The sequence below is a fragment of the Spodoptera frugiperda genome, chromosome 31 (genome assembly GCF_023101765.2).
Source record: "Spodoptera frugiperda isolate SF20-4 chromosome 31, AGI-APGP_CSIRO_Sfru_2.0, whole genome shotgun sequence".
NCBI classification, from domain to species: domain Eukaryota; kingdom Metazoa; phylum Arthropoda; class Insecta; order Lepidoptera; family Noctuidae; genus Spodoptera; species Spodoptera frugiperda.
In genome coordinates this window covers 1,074,763-1,092,425 of record NC_064242.1, presented here as the reverse complement: position 1 = coordinate 1,092,425, position 17,663 = coordinate 1,074,763, and the positions used below count along the sequence as shown (strand labels likewise).

The 17,663-nt window shown below is 37.0% G+C and overlaps 1 protein-coding gene across 1 annotated transcript; it reads right to left on the bottom strand.

The window, feature by feature from the left end:
- Positions 1–998: 998 nt before the first annotated feature.
- Positions 999–14,653, bottom strand: LOC126912862 (uncharacterized). The gene is made up of 4 exons (XM_050707173.1): positions 14,562–14,653; positions 3,666–3,835; positions 1,840–3,476; positions 999–1,037 (listed from the first exon to the last, which is right to left on the bottom strand). The coding sequence occupies exons 1-4, from the start codon at positions 14,651–14,653 to the stop codon at positions 999–1,001; spliced, it is 1,938 nt and encodes a 645-aa protein (XP_050563130.1).
- Positions 14,654–17,663: the final 3,010 nt, after the last annotated feature.

Genomic DNA, 17,663 nt, shown 5'->3' with positions numbered 1-17,663 from the left:
CACGCGAGTAATATTGTCCAAACCTGGATGTTTATTTGTAATGATACCATATAGCCATCTAGCGGGTGGAAGACCATCCTCCTTCACCAGAACTATGTCTCCAATCTCAGGTTCAGGCTTACAATCTGTCCATTTATATCGGTGCTGCAATTGAGTTAAGTACTCTAGTGACCATCTACGCCAGAAATTTTGAAGCATTTTTTGAGTAAGATGCCACCGCTTCAGATTACTAACAGATGAATTTTCATAATTAACATCAGGTACAGTTATCAGAGGTTCACCCACGAGAAAATGTCCAGGCGTCAATGGACACGAATCCTCTGGATTATTAGAAAGCTGAGAGATAGGCCTCGAGTTTAGGCAGGCCTCAATTTGAGCCAGCACAGTTGTCATTTCTTCAAATGTCAATGTGCTGGTGCCTATAATTCTCTTTAAATGGTGCTTCGTGGACTTGACACCCGCCTCCCACAATCCTCCAAAGTTTGGAGCATGGGGAGGTATGAAATGCCATGTCGTACCATTCATAGAAAGGAAATCCGCTATCTCGGAAGCTACCACAGACCTTTCAGCATTGAATAGTTGTCGCAATTCTTTTGCACTACCAACAAATGTGGTCCCGTTATCACTCCACAGGTCCAATACTCGGCCACGTCTGGCTACAAAACGCTTAAAAGACGCAATAAAACTCTGAGAAGTCATGTCGCTGACAACCTCGAGGTGAATGGCTCGAGTGGACATGCAGACGAATAAACATATGTAACCCTTAGTGGAGTGATGACCACGACCTTTAGAGCTTCGGATGCTGATTGGACCTGCGTAATCCACACCACTGCATTGGAAAGGCTTCTGAACAGACACCCTGGCTTTCGGTAACTGACCCATCATTTGTTGATGTGTTTGTGTGGAATGGCGAATACAGATTACACACTTATGAACATGTTGCCTAACGAGAGTCTTTGCATTGATTATCCAGTATTTGGATCTTAAGTAATTCAACATCAATTGCGGCCCGCCATGCAAAGTTCTCTCGTGAGCCTCTGCAATCAAAAGATTGGTAAAGTGTGATTTGTGAGGAATTAAAATGGGATGCTTCATATTCTCATCAATCGAAGCCCGGTGCAAGCGGCCGCCAACTCTTAAGATCCCGTCATCGTCAAGAAAAGGACTCAACGAGGTAAGTCTACTACCCTTATTTAATTTACGGTTCTTTTTCACAGATTCTATTTCATCACTAAAGGACTGGAGTTGACAGAGTTTGATACAGGTAAGTACAGCTTCATTTAATTCCTTTGTAGTTAGCCAAGTAGTTATTTTAATTTTATTACGTTCTGATTCTTTCATTCGTAGAAACCTTCTACAATAAGCTATTACTCTTATTAACCTACTGAACTTAGAAAATCTAGTTAATAGACTGTCATCAAATTCTACTGCAGTTGCATGACATTTTCTTTTTATCTTTCTTTCTTCTAACGTAGTTTCTTGTATATTTCCTCTATTATAGTCTATTTTTTCATTCTGTAACCATACCGGACCTCTTTTCCAGAGTTGCAGGTCGCTACATTCAGAAGGGCTAACTCCCCGAGATGCGCAATCTGCTGGATTTTCCGACGACAACACATGTGACCACTGACTTCTATCCATAATGGTAAGTATTTCGGAAACACGATTCGCGATGAACGTTTTCCACCGACTAGGGTGGCTGCTTAACCACGCCAATACGACGGAGGAGTCTGTCCACGCATATAAGTGCTGTTTGGGAACTTCTAGAGTTGAAGCGACTTCTTGAAGAAGTTTTGCTAGTAAGACAGCTCCACAGAGCTCTAAACGAGGGATTGATACCTGCTTAACAGGAGCAACCCTGGTTTTTGAAGTCACCAAGGTTGTATGAATTTGTCCTTCTCTATCAATGATGCGAACGTATACCACCGCGGCGTATGCTACATTGGATGCGTCTGAAAAGCCATGCAATTCTAGAACCCTGTTCTCTTTGCTAGAGTTGATCCAACGAGGCAGACGAAACTTAACAAGGTTACAAAGGTTCTTCCGAAAGTCAAGCCACTCTTTTAGCAATGGTGCAGGTAGTTCTGCGTCCCATTCGATCCCAGTCATCCATATTCGTTGAATGAACACCTTCGCAGTGATGATTATCGGTGCTAACCATCCGAGGGGATCGAATAGTCGCGCTATGTCCGAAATAACCTTACGCTTCGTAACTGGCAAATCTAGCTCATTAAGCTGAATAGTATAAACGAACTCGTCATTGTCTTTGTCCCACGTTAAACCTAATATTTTTGAAATTGCATCCGTTTTTAGTTCCATGTTCCCTTGTGTTTGTGGTATTTGTTGACCGTCTTCAATTAATCTCAATAATTCTTTGTTATTACTAGCCCACTTTTGGAGCTGAAACCCTCCACGTTTAAGTAGCTCCGATATCTGCTTGTATATCTCTACACCTTCTTCTATGGTTTGACAGCCCGTCATAAGGTCATCCATGTAGAAGTCTGAAAGAACGCGGTTCTTTGCTAAAGGAAATTCAGCGCCTTCGTCCTGAGCTAACTGCTGCAATGATCTTACCGCCAGGTAAGGCGCCGATGATGTTCCGAACGTTACTCGCAAATGACGTAACACCTGAATTTCGTCATCTGGATTCTCACGCCACAATATGCGCTGAAAATCTGTGTGATCATTGCACACCCTAATCTGTCGGTACATCTTGACGATGTCCGCGACCAGACAGATAGGTTCACAACGCCACCGCATGATAATATGACGAAGTTCAGGTTGTAGAGGAGGACCCACCATTAAATCGTGATTAAGAGATACCCCGTTGCTACCTACACATGATGCATCAAACACGATGCGCACCTTTGTTGTACTTTTTTCATTACGGATGACGGCATGATGAGGTAGGTACACACAACCTTCTTTATCCCTATCTTGTACTATATCCATATGATTAAGAGCTATATATTCATTGATAACAGCTGAATACTGAGCCTTGAACTCTGGATTCCTTAGAAATCGCTTTTCTAAGGTTAAAAAGCGTTTAAGAGCAATGTCTTTTGATCCACCATATTTACAAGCAGGATCGCTTGACCTGAAGGGCATATGCACAATATAGCGACCAGATTCATCTCGTTTGGTCGTGCCCTTAAATATCTCTTCACACCTTTGTTCTTCTGGGGTCAAGTAGACCTTGTCGTTAACGCCTTTGGGTTCAGCTTCTAGTTCCCAGAATTGTTTGAGGAGTGTATTCTCATCTGTGAGAGTAGAATGCAATGTGACGACTGTATTGTGGCATGTCTCGCTTTGATTGATTTCACCTACTTGACCAGACAAGATCCATCCTAGTCTTGTATTTTGTGCGATGAGTTGACCAGGTGAACCTCTGATTAAACCTTCTAACAAAATCTGGCCATAAACTTCAGCACCTAAAAGCAAATCAATCTTGTTCGGAGTATCGAACGAAGGATCTGCTAAAGTCAAAGACGAGATTGTAGTCAAAACGTTTGCCATAACTTTCCTTTCCGGTAAAATAGTCGTCAATTTCTTTAAAACATAAGCCTTAACCGTGATAATAAAACTAGGGTCAACGCGTGATTTTACCTTAATGAGAACCATCGAATTTAATGAAATTGTTGATTGGTCTTGATCACAACCTATACCTGAAATTGAACCTTTAGTTGGTACTCTTTTGAGACCTAAGAGCTGGACTGCGGACTCCGTCACAAAGGAAGCCTGAGATCCCTGGTCTAACAGAGATCTTAATACTATAGCAGTACCGCTCTTTGATTCCGCTGCAATCAGCGCAGTAGCCAATAATATTTGGCTATGACTATTAGCAAAACAACTTACAATATTAGTGGAATTACTCTGGTTTGAAGTGGCAACAGCAGACACACTGCTTTCTGCAACTTGATCAGGTTTGTTACTATCACCACCTGATTTGGAGACATTTTTGAGATGAAGAAGACTATGATGCTTCTTTTTACATATATGACATCTAGTGGACTGGCGGCATGCATATACGGAGTGATTTGCCCCTAGACAATTATAACATAAACCGTTTGTTTGGACAAAATTACGACGCTTATCAATATCGAGACCGGCGAACTTTTTACAATTAGCAAGCTTGTGGTTATCCTGACAAAATATACACAATATAGTCGATACATGAAGTGACTTAACTGGCACATTACGATTGAACTGACGACCTTGACCTTTGTTATCTAAAAATTCCAAAGACCGAAATCTTTGTTCAAGGAAAGATTTGAACTGATTCATTGTAGGCAATTCGTCTGAACAATCACTAATTTTCATTTCCCATTGTTTACGTGACTCAGTATCTAGTTTTAAACTCAATACGTAAATAACTATAACATCCCAATGCTCAACCATTATGCCTAAATTTCCCAAAGCATGCAAACATTCATTAGAAGTATCTAATAACTCCTTAATAGCACTAGAAGATTCTGTTACAATATATTTTTGACTCATAAAACGTTTAATTATACAATTAGCTAAATATTTTTTATTGTTATAGCGATTCTCTAATTTACTCCAACAGGTTGCATAATTACTACTAGTAATAGGGATGTGCCGTAAAAGACCTTCAGCCTCTCCAGACAAATGTGATTTCAAATAGTGCAATTTTTGAACGTCGTCAAGTGCACTATTATCGTGTATTAAGGATTTAAATAAATCTCTAAAACTAATCCATTCAGAATAACTTCCAGTAAACATAGGCAATTCAATCTTAGGCAATTTCACAGAACATATCTCTTTAGAACCTTTCGCAGAAGATTCAAGTACTTTAGCTGAACTATCCGAACAAACAATTTTTTTCAATGCTTCCTTCAACTCTGTTTTATACTCAGTAAATAATTCTTCCGTAGTCTCATAAGTGTTTTTTATGTTATATTCAGATTTTTCGTAATCAATAGACTTAACAGATGACACAATTTTCCTATGAGTTTCAAAAAAGGCTGACCAGTTAGCTTCTAAATTTTCTAGTCTAGTTTCTATATAAGAACTGGTTAGTCGCTCCTTAGGTGATTTCTTAAAATTAGACCTTGCTTTACTGATAGTAGACTCTAGATTAAATTGTAAATTACTCAACGCTTCCATGTTGATATAAATAAACAAAGTACTTTACACAAACTGTTCTGGAAAGTTATGCTAAGTCCGTAGTCAACACGTAAAAAATCACAAGTCTTTGAACTTATTACACTTCGCTGCAAAATCGGGCATAGGTTCCCCGTAGTTCACTTTTTATCGAAATTATTCTAAGTCCAAATTGTTAAGTAAATTTTTCTAAGTTAATAAGGTCTAAATTTGCCTGTTATGGTTAAGTCTCAATGTATTAATTTAGTCACTTTGATATTATAAAGTACATACTCACAGTTTGTCCTCGTATCACATCACTTCACTGTCACTCACTTTTACGTAGCTCGTCGCAATGATATGCGGGGTACTCCTCCCCCCGCACCGCAGCTGCCGCGCACGCCAACAGGAACCACCGCCGACCGCTGTGTACCACTTGTACATATACGCGTAAGCGCCAAACTTATACGATCCGCCGATGCTGCCCGCGCTGACGTTACACTCGCGGCAGGTTGACCATGCAACCCTACGTCCACAGGAAGACGATGCACACCAGTCCTTCATCCGGCTCGAAGGACCACTTGTTCACGTCCCAAAAATATCTCGTGAGAAATAAAACAATCGTGTCCAGAGTAAGACAATTTATTGCATAAAACACTGCTCAGGTCATATATTGACGGAGACTCTTAACATCGCCATGTAGAAAATGACGTCACGGCACAGTGTCATCTATTATTTAATAAAGGTACTAAACTAAGAACATTGACAGTTGACATTGACTTTTGTCATAGTAAATAAATAAGTAATGTAAACAGAATAGACACGTATAAAACCATGTATTTTGACAACTTTTGATCGAAACTTGATGTTCACAGATTGGTGAAAATTCTCCGCATGTGAGATTTTGTTTTTGGTTCACATTTTCATGTTGTTTTTGTTTAGAAAGTACTTCGGATTGAATTGTTTAACTCTTGAGTGTTTTGTTTGAAGTTGTAAAGTATGTATTTTTTGTATTAGGTATTTACTTTTAGGTACACATAATAGTAACACTTTTTTTAAGAGAGGAAAATCATCTAATATTTTCTCCCGCCTTAGGCGAGGCGAGAGGGAGTGTCAGACTCTTACTGACTAAAACCAGCCCGTTCCTACTTCTGCTTTATGAGCTAGAGCCCCGGTAAATCCGCTTGGTAGTCCACAGCTCCGGATCAGGATAATAGTCGCACGTAACGTATCTTATTTCAGTTGCTCTTTCAGATTTTCCAATTGGCATACTACAACCGGCCGACCAGTTTACTACGAATATAACGCTAGATCAATATAAAACAGGTAGCTTATTAACTTGCCTGTTTGATAAAGCAATTTGAACTTTATTTGCTTTGATTTAGCTCATTGCACTTTTTAAGCAACATGGTCTTACAACATTTAACCTAAGCCACTTACACATACACACTTAAATGAAACAAAGCTTTCGTTATATTTAATTGTGTGGTTACCGGAGGCCCAATTTCCCCCCTTCCCAATCTTCCCCATCCCCGATTCCCCAACAATCCTTGGATTCCTAACCGCAAAAAGGCCGGCAACGCACTTGCAACGCCTTTGGTGTTTCAAGTCAGTGTCCAAGGGCGGCGGCGATTGCTTACCATCAGATGATACGTCTGCTCGTTTACCGGCTTATTCCATAAAAAAAACTAAAGAGTACAGATTCCCATAATTTGCCACCATTTAGTTCACCTTGGTTACCGACACATTAACCCAAGCGTTCGTGTCCTACTAATATGTCCAGCCATTATCATTAGCTCTATGTAACCGCTAATATACTGGTGTAACCTGACCTTGCTAGAACTTGGAAAAATACATTAATTTTTATTTTTACAAGTAATCACTTCTATGGAAATGTAAGTAAGAAATGTCAGTTATTATGTGAAGTCAACAAAGGTAAATTTTAAATCTTTATTTACCTTGAATGGAAACTGATACTAATGTTCAAATTAAATAAATACTAACAACTACGATATTATACATACTTACACTGCTGCGAGTGGAAACTAACGTTTTCTTTTTCTTCTACAATAATAATATGTTCTGATTTATTTCGGTGGAGGATCCTAGACAGTCATTCATGTCCCTGTGACACGACGGACTGAAGTGTTTCGATGTTTTTATGGTCGTATCAACTGTAGATCATGTTTTGGGAGATTGTGGCGTGCTTGTCCTATATTTACTACTGCTGAAAAAAATGAATTCGAACAAAAACGTAATGTGTTACTTTTCTCAACACAGAAATTAACTTTATCACCAACATAGAAATGAAATTAGCTCTACAATGAGTTATTAAAAGACATTCTACATAAGTCGATGATCAAACTTGGACCACTATTTACCACCAGATTGGTTAGTTTATTAGAGCCGGCCAATCAGAGCACCGAACGCGCTCTCATTACGATTACTTTAAACCTAAAGCAAACTCATACTAAGGGTACAGGACAATCACAATCGAATCAACACAAACTGCCGGACAAGTTTAAAAAGGAAATGATTCGCTTTACTACAATATTCTTCCAGCCCCGACATGTTGGCGAACATATCCGTCGTGTCGGCTCGTTTCCGCGCTACCGGAAGTCGCTGCCGTCGCCGGAAATCCATGAGATTGGACAAAAATTGGCAGCGCTTGCGACTCTGTGATCGAATAACGCGCCGTGATTGGTTCACGACAACTTGTTAACGATATTCTTGCTTTATCAACTTTTATGTTTATTTTCGTCGATGTGGGTATGTGGGACGAGCGCTGGGAAGTGGATTTGTGTTATTATTACATGAAAATGAAAATCTATTCGACTGCCTCGTTGGTCGAGTGGTCGCAAGTGCGATTCCCAGATTGGGCAATTATTACTAGGCTTTTATCTTTCGACGTTAGTGTTTCGCTTTTGTTTTTCAAAAAATTCCCAGTACCTACCGTACGGTGTTTGATATTGTACCCAGTAGGTATATGGCAATAGACTCACCCCTCTATTACATGGGACTTATAACTCAAATGGTGAAAAGTGGATGTACATTGTATAGTGCCACAAGTACAGTACCGCAAACAGATCTAAGATTCATCGTGTCACTTAGAAAATTGTAAGCTTACAAATAATATAACTAAGTATCGAAACCATTATACTTCTAAGTAAATGTTAGTATTTCACAACAAAGTAGCACTAAAATAATTCCTTCTACTTTCCTAACACCTTATTTAGAACACAAGAAAAACAAAATATAAAATTCAACTCCCCGATCAAACGTCCCGCTACACATTTTATTTAAAACAGAAACTTTTTCAACCAAAACATCAACTTTTCAATACACAATGCGCAATATACAACAGGACATTAAAAAACAAATAAATTATCCCTGAATACAATCCTATAACTACAATAAGTTTAAAAAACCCCATCAAAAGTAAAAACAAACACAAACCCTTTAAAAACTAAAAGGTACATTGTCACATTTAATGGTGGTAGTTTTTGTCAACCCTGTAATGATGTTTTATGAGGAAATTATACGGTAAAAGGTCTTGAGTTGGTCCCGCATACCACTGCTGGGTAGTCCATTCAATTTAATACACTTTTTTGATGTACTACAGGGCTATAGTGTTTATTTATGAAGTGTACTGCAATTTCTGTCATTATCATAATGTTCGTTCGTCTGTTTGTCGTTAGTTTAAGATTATGGAATTGTTTATGGCTTCATCGTGGTTGGTGCAAGGCGGGTGTGCAATGTGCATGTTGAGAATTGTTTAATCAATTCATTGGTATACTTAATTACGTTCTGTGTGTGAATGAGTGATCAAAACTGACACAGTTTTGATCCTCGGGTCCGATGAAATCGATACTGATTGATCAATCATCAATCTTAACAACAAAACTTACCGAATAAGTTACAGTGCATCTCGTCCTGAAATTCCTATTGGAAATAACATAAGTGGTAATAAAATGCGTACCTGTAAGTAAGTTAGAAAGATACACATAAAAGTAGCACCTAGCTGCGGGCAAGAGTGGTACGAATAAATAGGCCTATCATCTACTTGTAGGTAGTAAACTGACTACTGATCAGGCTCACAAACAAACAATAAATAAATAAAAATAATAATAAATCGTCGGCTTATTGCAAGAAATCATTAACTGCAAAAAGCTCTTAATACGTTTTTAAATTTAGTCTGTGTGTCTTATCTACATATCCACTTTTCCGTCAGGCATCGCACATCTACCTAAGTTTTTGTTGTCGCATTTCGATAAAAGAATATAATTGCATTAACAAAAGCGTGCCAGAAGCCATTGAATTATTGGTCCAATAAAATTTGAACCCCACACTATATCAGTATGGTTTTTATCCAGCACAGTTGGTAGAGAACGTCCTATTATGGTGTTCTGGTACTACACAGGAAAGTACAGAAGGTGAAGTAAACCGGGGCTACGAACTTTGCTAAATATGCAATTCTACGTTGATTTTATGTAATAATAGTTGTAAAATACTAGTATAGACTAATGTTGCATAAATAATACGAAAACTAAAACGATTAAAATTATAATAACAAAAAATAATTATTGTGCGTTAACACATACATAAGCTTATATTTGAATGAAGCATCAGATACCAAAAATCACAACAATAAGTATGTCAGGCAAGCTCGACCAAGGATAAACCTTCTGCACTTAACTTTTATTCGTGACCATTTCGACAATGTCACATTCGCAGCAACATTGTTTCTCCATCGATTGATTTACGTGTAACTATCTGAAAGTAATGGTAACTGAATAGTACATCTATCTTGTTCATACAATCATATAATTGTATGGGTTATGTATGTCACTCAGTATTGGCATTGATGGTAACCCGTCAAAATGATGAGCACCATGACATATTGATCGTATCTCACTTGTTTATACGTTTTTAAATTAGTCGTTTAATGTATAGTTTGTGATGAAGGAGATAGGGAAAGATAATACATAATAATAAAATCATTTATTTGTTTTATACAAAATATGTAACACGATATATAAATATAAAACCACAATTTTTTTAAGACAGCGGGAATAGTGCTCTTAATTTTACACCTATAATTACATAAACACATATATACCAAACAAATAAATACCATCAGATGTGTTTGTTTGCCTCTTATTCAATAAAAAAGCTAGGAATAAAGTTGACCTTAAGAAACAAAAAATAGAACAATTTGTTTCGCTTGCTATGTGGTCGCAATTGTAACTGCTGATCTGAAATTTTCAGGTTCTCGGGTCGCTTACTTAAAGTCTGTAGGTAGATCATCAAAATCTATGTATATACAAATTTAATATGTGAGATCTAAAATATTTTTGTATATTTACGTTTCTGAATAAAGATTATTTATTCATTTATCTAGTGCTATACGTTGGTCTAGCTAAAACTGGAGAATGGCTGGACCGATTTGTCTTGACTTTGACTTTGTGAAAATAAAGTTTTAGCAGGTATGAATGTCGCCGGCGGGCCGCTAGTTCTCAAAAAAAGGATAGTTTTCTACTTTTGTGGATGTAGTAACACAGTGATTAAATGTCAGGTGTACTGATTAATCTCTGCTGTCAACATCTTCTGGTAAATAACAAATGACGTAGCACAATGTCCTATGCTCAAAGTCAAAGCAATTATTTCAATTAAGCCACTAAATGCATTATGACAGTAAAAAATCTAATGCAAGTAAGCACAATGTCTGTCTGTCATCTTAATGACAGGTTTTGCAATTCAAGAGTTGAGACTTAAGTATTCTGAGGTTCTCAATATTAAAATTGTTTGGTTTATGAAAAAAATCATCACATCAAACTGTTCATGGGCTGTTCATCGCTTACCATCAGGTGTATCTGCTCATTTACTTACCTATACCATAATAAAGAGATATTTCAATGTGAAATAGTTTTTTTTTCTAAAACAACATTGCCCCACACCATTGTCTCCTATGTAGTAGGTGTGTCTACAAACATACAAGTTCACAAACACATGACACCCAGACCCGAAACAACTATTTATAGATGACAACAAGAGTTGCTCCGTGCGGAAATCGAAGCCGCTACACGTTGCACGGCAGCCGGTTGCTCAGCCACCGCACCAACCGTGCAGTCTCTGCACAAAATATCTAAGAAGAAGAAACAACATAGACAGAGTAAACTATTTACTCCATACCCGTCCTTATTTCGATAGAAAATTAGGTCTCATATTATAATTCCTTCTTAAAACGTTCTCAAAGGTGTATCGGTATGAGTTCTAGGTATTGCTTAACTCATATGTATAATTAAGGTATGGTAGGTATGAATAAATAAAAACATTTTTCATATCAAAACAATAACTTAGAATCATTAATGTAGTAGTTTTTGTTAAGAAATTCGTCCGGTTAACTAAGCGATTACTTATGTAGTGAAACGTTAACATTTTCCTAATTGTTTGTGAGTCACCTTCCAGGGTAATACAATAACAAAAATAAAGTATGTACGTACTTACTGCAGACTTCATATTTGTGTAATCTTTCAGAGAAGTGTGGCGCCTGGTACTATTATATTTTGTACCTATTTCATGTAGGTTTACATTAACACTTTTTCTAAAAACACAAAGTCAAAGCATTTATTTTAATTAATCTTTATTTAGGCATGTTTCAAATATCAAATTGAATTATCCGTCAGTCTGTCAGTGAAGCTAGGTGCTCGTTACAAGTTTCGAATAGAGAAAAACGAGTACGGAACAAAATCCTAATTCCAAACGATTCTATATCATACAACCAAAAACCAAATAGGATAGTATTTGCCAATCGCACTATCGAGCTCAAATATCCGCGTTGTAATGAGAATCGCGAATTAATACATTATGGCCAAGCATCGAGCATCGAGCTGCAAGCCCGGCGCAATATCCTGTCGCCTCTAGCACTAGGCCACTGGGGGAACAACCACCCGTTTGAAAAACAACCTTAATATTACATGGTTACAATATACATTACATTGTGCGAATAATATCAATTAGGTCCTAGGAAAAATGTGCTGTAGGTAGTGATTTAATACTTTTGTGTGTGAATAATAATATGTTTTTGTGGAATGATGTTATTTAGTATTGTAAAAACTGCCGGTTTAACCAATTCTATGAAACACACAATAGAAAATATATTGTGTCTCGCGTAGATCTGCGTTCCTCCGGAGTTGCGGACTACCTAGCGGGTTTACCGGGGCTGCGGTTCGAAAACCAGTAGTAGGAACGGTGTGGTTTTTAATCAGTAAGTGTCTTACACTCCCTCTCGCCTCACCTAAGCCGAGAGTCATCGGATGATATACGCCGCTCACAAAAAAAAGGCACACCATCAGATACCTTGGGGTAAATGATAATGGATTTAGTGTTGGGAAGGTCTAGAATATACTTCTAAAGTAACATTAAACGATGTTGTAGCATGACATTACTACAAACACATCTTTAATCGCATCGGTTTCATTATCGGATCGGAAATATTTTCGGGAAAACCCGAAAACGCCTCAACGAGACATCATTTGCTACCTGATCTGATGAACTCACAAAAAACAATTAATTACAATGAAACTACAACTTAAAGAGCTTTGTTTAAATTTTGCTCTTATCAAAAATTACTAGCACATTCTTAATTAAATAATTCTTAACAATAATTCTTAACAATAATTCAATGTGCTTACCTCCTACTATAGCTGGTTTCATAAATAAAAATGGATGTTACACTGTTTACTTTCGAACCACAAAATCAATATCCTCTATCTCAAGGTCAAAACAAAAGAAATCAAAACTGTCATTAAAATAAAGCTCCAGACAGTATCTTCAAGGCAATCCGTAGGAGGGTGGGCAGCAATCAAGTTTATTGAGTTTGCAGAGCAACCCTACAAATCATTTTACTATAATGCGCTGCGAGGGTGAGCAGGGGACACACACAAATTGTTTTTTAGGTCACCACGCTTTTTCAAATGTGATTTGCAATGGTTTTTGTATTAGACGCTTTTTGTTTTTAAAAGCTTTTGAAAATTACATAAATAAACAAATATTAGGCGTATTTTTTTACACTATTATTAATAAATTAGGTACGAATATTACACTAAACTTGTAATATTTTTTGCAGAATAGAATCCCAAAGCCCATTCTGACCATGTCTAGCATTGATAACTGACGAAAAGACTCTTTTCTTCTCCTCTAATAATATCTTCTGATTTATTTCGTTACGGGACCCAAGACAGTGCAACGCGAACTTCAGTGTTCTGGTGTTTTCATGGTTATACCTCATATATATTTTGGCTTACAGGAGTTGCAGCGGTTTTAGAAAGCAGTAGCGAGCTTGTCTCCAAAAAAAACTTTCGTCTAAAGAGCTAAAAATGCAAAAAGGAGTACCACTTCTGCTTGTCCCTTCAAGAAACAAAAAGCATGACATGTTTATCTTACAATACTTTACCAGAACCACTACTCAGCACACCTCTACACTCCACCAACATTGTTATTAACAATCCATTGACGCTTCAAAACAGTGTACAATCAAACACGACACACAAAACAAGCAATGGACATTGAAATCCATCGGCCAATATTGTAATAGTACCACAAATATGCCACAGAACAAGAAAGCAATAAGGGACGTCCCCAATGGAGTGTCGACACTAAACGTCAGTGTCTGACACTTGTGGCCGCTCTACAAATATCGGGTAATTGAAAATGGACCTTGGGTGGTACAAGTGGTTGAGTTATTGAGGTTTTTAGATATGTGACTTATATTTACTACGTATAATAATATGTCAGTTACTTTAATTGGTTGTCTACTGGTGTAATTGTTGAATTAAAATAAATAAATATTTATTTTTAATATCTATAACATATGAAGATGGTTGGACCTTTAGATTGATTTGATGGCAGGCTACAACTGTGCGCTTCTCACGAAACTTTCTGCACAGCAAACTGTGGATTGAGTTGTCGTCGGCGGTAGGTATTTCCGAACCGATACGACTTTCAAACCTTCAAGAAAAGAATGTATTTCTGCTCAAAAGGCTGGCAACGCACCTGTGTGTCTCCTCTGGTGTTGCGGATCTCCACGACGATGTGATTAGATTTGTTCATAAATTAAAAACTTATTACTTGCAACCGCTTCTTATTTAGTAGCTTTTCCCAAATAAAATCTTTTGCGCCTTTTTTATCTTTGTACCAAAATTCAGCTATTGCAGCATTAACCGAAACCTCATAATGTTAGCTACCTAAAGTACAACTTTAACGACATTGCTTAGTTTAACTATAACAACTTTTGATACGCCATGGCTTACACACATTCTTAACAATTAACATTAAACATTTTCCCTGTAGGTAACTACTAACTATACTCACCATATATTTTTTTAAGAAATTATTATAACATCGATCACTCTGTTTCTCTCTCCGCCAAGTCACTAGATCTTCACCAACAAACCAACCTGTTACCAACCGCTGTCTCCAACTCCTTGCACCACACCTCATCAGTCCAGGACAGTCCCCAGGGCCCGAGTGTTGCCAGTAACAACAACATTACGACACCCGTAAGCTGGCAACCCCGACAACCTTAGCCTTTTCCATTGGCGGCTAAATAGCCCCCTGCCAACCCTGTTGTTCTGGGGACTTACGCATGGAAAAACAAACGACGAGTATTTGTGCACTTTAATGTAATACCCCTGCTAATAGGGGTTAGGTTAGAATTCATTATGTTCAAGGGGACTCGGTGTTTCGGAGTTGTTTTAAGAAAATTTGGTAAATAATGTTTAATAGCTAATAATAAGTAAAGTATACGCTTCTTCAATATATTGATTTTGTTTGCAAAACTATTTGTCAATAAATAATAAACACTGCTTCGTTGGCCAAGTGGTTGCAAGTGCGACTGCCGGGCAAGGGGTTTTGGGTTCGATTCCCGGGTCGGGCGAAGTATTGCCGGTAATAATTTTCGGCTTTCGAAATTTTCTCAGTAGTAGCACGGAGTCTGGAAATGTGGCCGATATATGGCAATAGGCTCACCCCCTTTTACATGGGACTTACAATGTAAATTGTAAAAAATGGTGTACATTTTATAGTGGTATTACGTGCCATAATGTACACCTCTATCTACCCCTTTGGGGATAAAAGGCGTGACGATATAAAAAAAATATAGTAAACATTTTTTATGAAAGCTGCTAATGCATTATTACTTTAATTATAATTAGTGTTCAACTGTACCACGACATTTAATGATTTTGCCACTTTGCCACACAAACCCTCCTTCGCCAACCTAACTAATTTCTATTCTAACGATCAAAAAAACAATTTTCAAACAGCAATTTTTCAAAATGTGTATAAATTGAGTGGTAGCAATCAACGGTGATGTATAAAAAGTGCAACAAATGCGTTTCACCCTACATTATTAGCTGTGGGCAGTACTAAGATTAATAAATATGTCGGTCCGTCCGTCCGCATCACGCGAATTAGTTGTACAACACGTGACGCGCATAGAAATCGTCCATAAATAATAATGAAACTGTAATCTGCTTTTTCTTGATATAATTAAATAATTTGCGGACAACATTATCAAGCAGGTAGCGTTTTAAGTGTTGAGTTTTCTACTTTGATGAGGAATTGAAATATTGCTTCCTTGTTAAACTTTTCTGTTTGTTTATTTTAATGCAAGTGTCAAGAAATACTCCGACTGATTGGTTGTAAGAAATAAACATAAACATAGAATTAATCATTCTTACGTACATAATTACGGGTATTTTCGAATGTCAAATTTAAATTATTTTGACTTATCAATAAGAAGTATTTTTAACAGTTCGATAAAAGTATAAAATTTACTAGTAAGAAACTACCGTATTATAGAATGTAAATAACCATCGATAAGAAAAGAAAAAAAATATTATAACACAGCTTAATAAAGCACTTTAAAACGAAACTAAGTTAAAACCCCTATTGACAATATTTAAAAAACCCTCAAGCGAATTACACAAAGCGGTCATACCTATATACCTGTATACCCGCAAAGTAAAAAAATGTCTCACACCTAAAAATATAAAATGTAAACTTAAGGAATATTACCTAAGTCCTATTTAAGCAAAATGATTGTACCTACCTTTATATTACAACATTTAAGGCAGATTCCATAGCACGGATCTAAACCTTAGTGGTTTTTTGGTTGCTATTTGTTATTGTTGTATTATTGTTTTGTGTAAATGATAAATAAAGTAAAAAATAAAAAAACCTATTCCTTGACTAATATTTCTTTTCACCTATAATATTCTGTACCATCTCAATATTTTACACCAATACTACCTGTGCCCGCTGACACGTCGCGCGCCTGCCCCGGTGGTCACGCGGGCATAAATCGTCCCGGTAACGCCTGCCCTGTCACGCTGTCCACTAAATACAGTTTACAACGTGCCCACACGACGTGACAGTTACGTGCTTCATACTGTGTCATATCTAAAGATATTCCTGTCTTCAGAATATTATAGTAAATTGTTTTTAGGTACTGATAGATATCGAAGGTATTGATAGGCACTAGTTACCTACTACAAGTTCACATTAGAGAAGAAACAGTAAACAATTTTTAAATCAAAATTGCCTTAATTTATACTATTCCGGTGACACGGTAGTACCTATTTCAACACATTAAACGCCGTGGTTGACCACCGGTGACCGACGACGTTAGCGGAGGTTTTGCCTTCAACAGTTTTCTATTGGCAGTCAAAGACTTAAACTCTTCCTTCAGAGTAATTCATTAAATAAATAATCGCGTTAAAGCTACATCGGTCTCGATTATCACACTTATAAATTTATGACAATCGTATCCACGACTAGTCAGAAGCTTCGAAATCATTCAACAAAACTAACCACTATATGGGTTCTTAGTGTTTTCATTAGCGACTAAAGGACATGTAGCGGTCGCTACACGTAAAATATGTCCTGAATTTCAATGTTAAGTCTATAAAACTTTTCGGAAAATGGACAGGAAAGAGAAAAGAATACATTTTTAGGGCAACATCTATGAAAAATATCGAATTATGTGTCCGAAATCGGGCAACGTAAACATGCTTAAAGATTTACAAAATATTAATCATAAATTATAGAAATTTATAGCAAAAATCAATAAAATAATATCCCAAAACAAAAGCCTATATTTCTAGCATCTCATACGTCCGCCATCTTGATATTTAATGGTCGGCCATTATGCATAAGTGACAGTCGCTTTTCCATTGTCTATGGGAAACACAATAAGTCATTTCCGTCGGTTAGTTTTACAACTTGTTTTAAGTTTATACTCGTCTGTGTACGTATTTCGTATAGAAAATAATGGAGACAATCTATTGTACGTAACTTATTTAAGTGATATTTTATAATATCTGTAGGCTGTATTTAAGTACGTTGGTAATGGAAGATTTTGAAACTGTGAAAAGCTGTAGTACCTATATCTACCTACCTATCAATTTTTCGTTACGGTTTAAGCCTAAATACCTACCCTAACAACATTATATTATAATCTTTTCTTTTTCTAAATAAAATTACTTTAATTTACTGTA

Excerpts from the sequence above, each read along its gene's own strand:
- LOC126912862 (XM_050707173.1), bottom strand. The coding sequence starts at position 14,653 with ATGTTGTTGTTACTGGCAACACTCGGGCCCTGGGGACTGTCCTGGACT. Across the intron at positions 3,477-3,665 it reads AACTAAAGGTTCAATTTCAG|CAGATCCTTCGTTCGATACT; the intron begins GTATAGGTTGTG and ends CTTTGACTTTAG. Across the intron at positions 1,038-1,839 it reads GGGTTGCTCCTGTTAAGCAG|AGGCTCACGAGAGAACTTTG; the intron begins GTATCAATCCCT and ends TTTTGATTGCAG.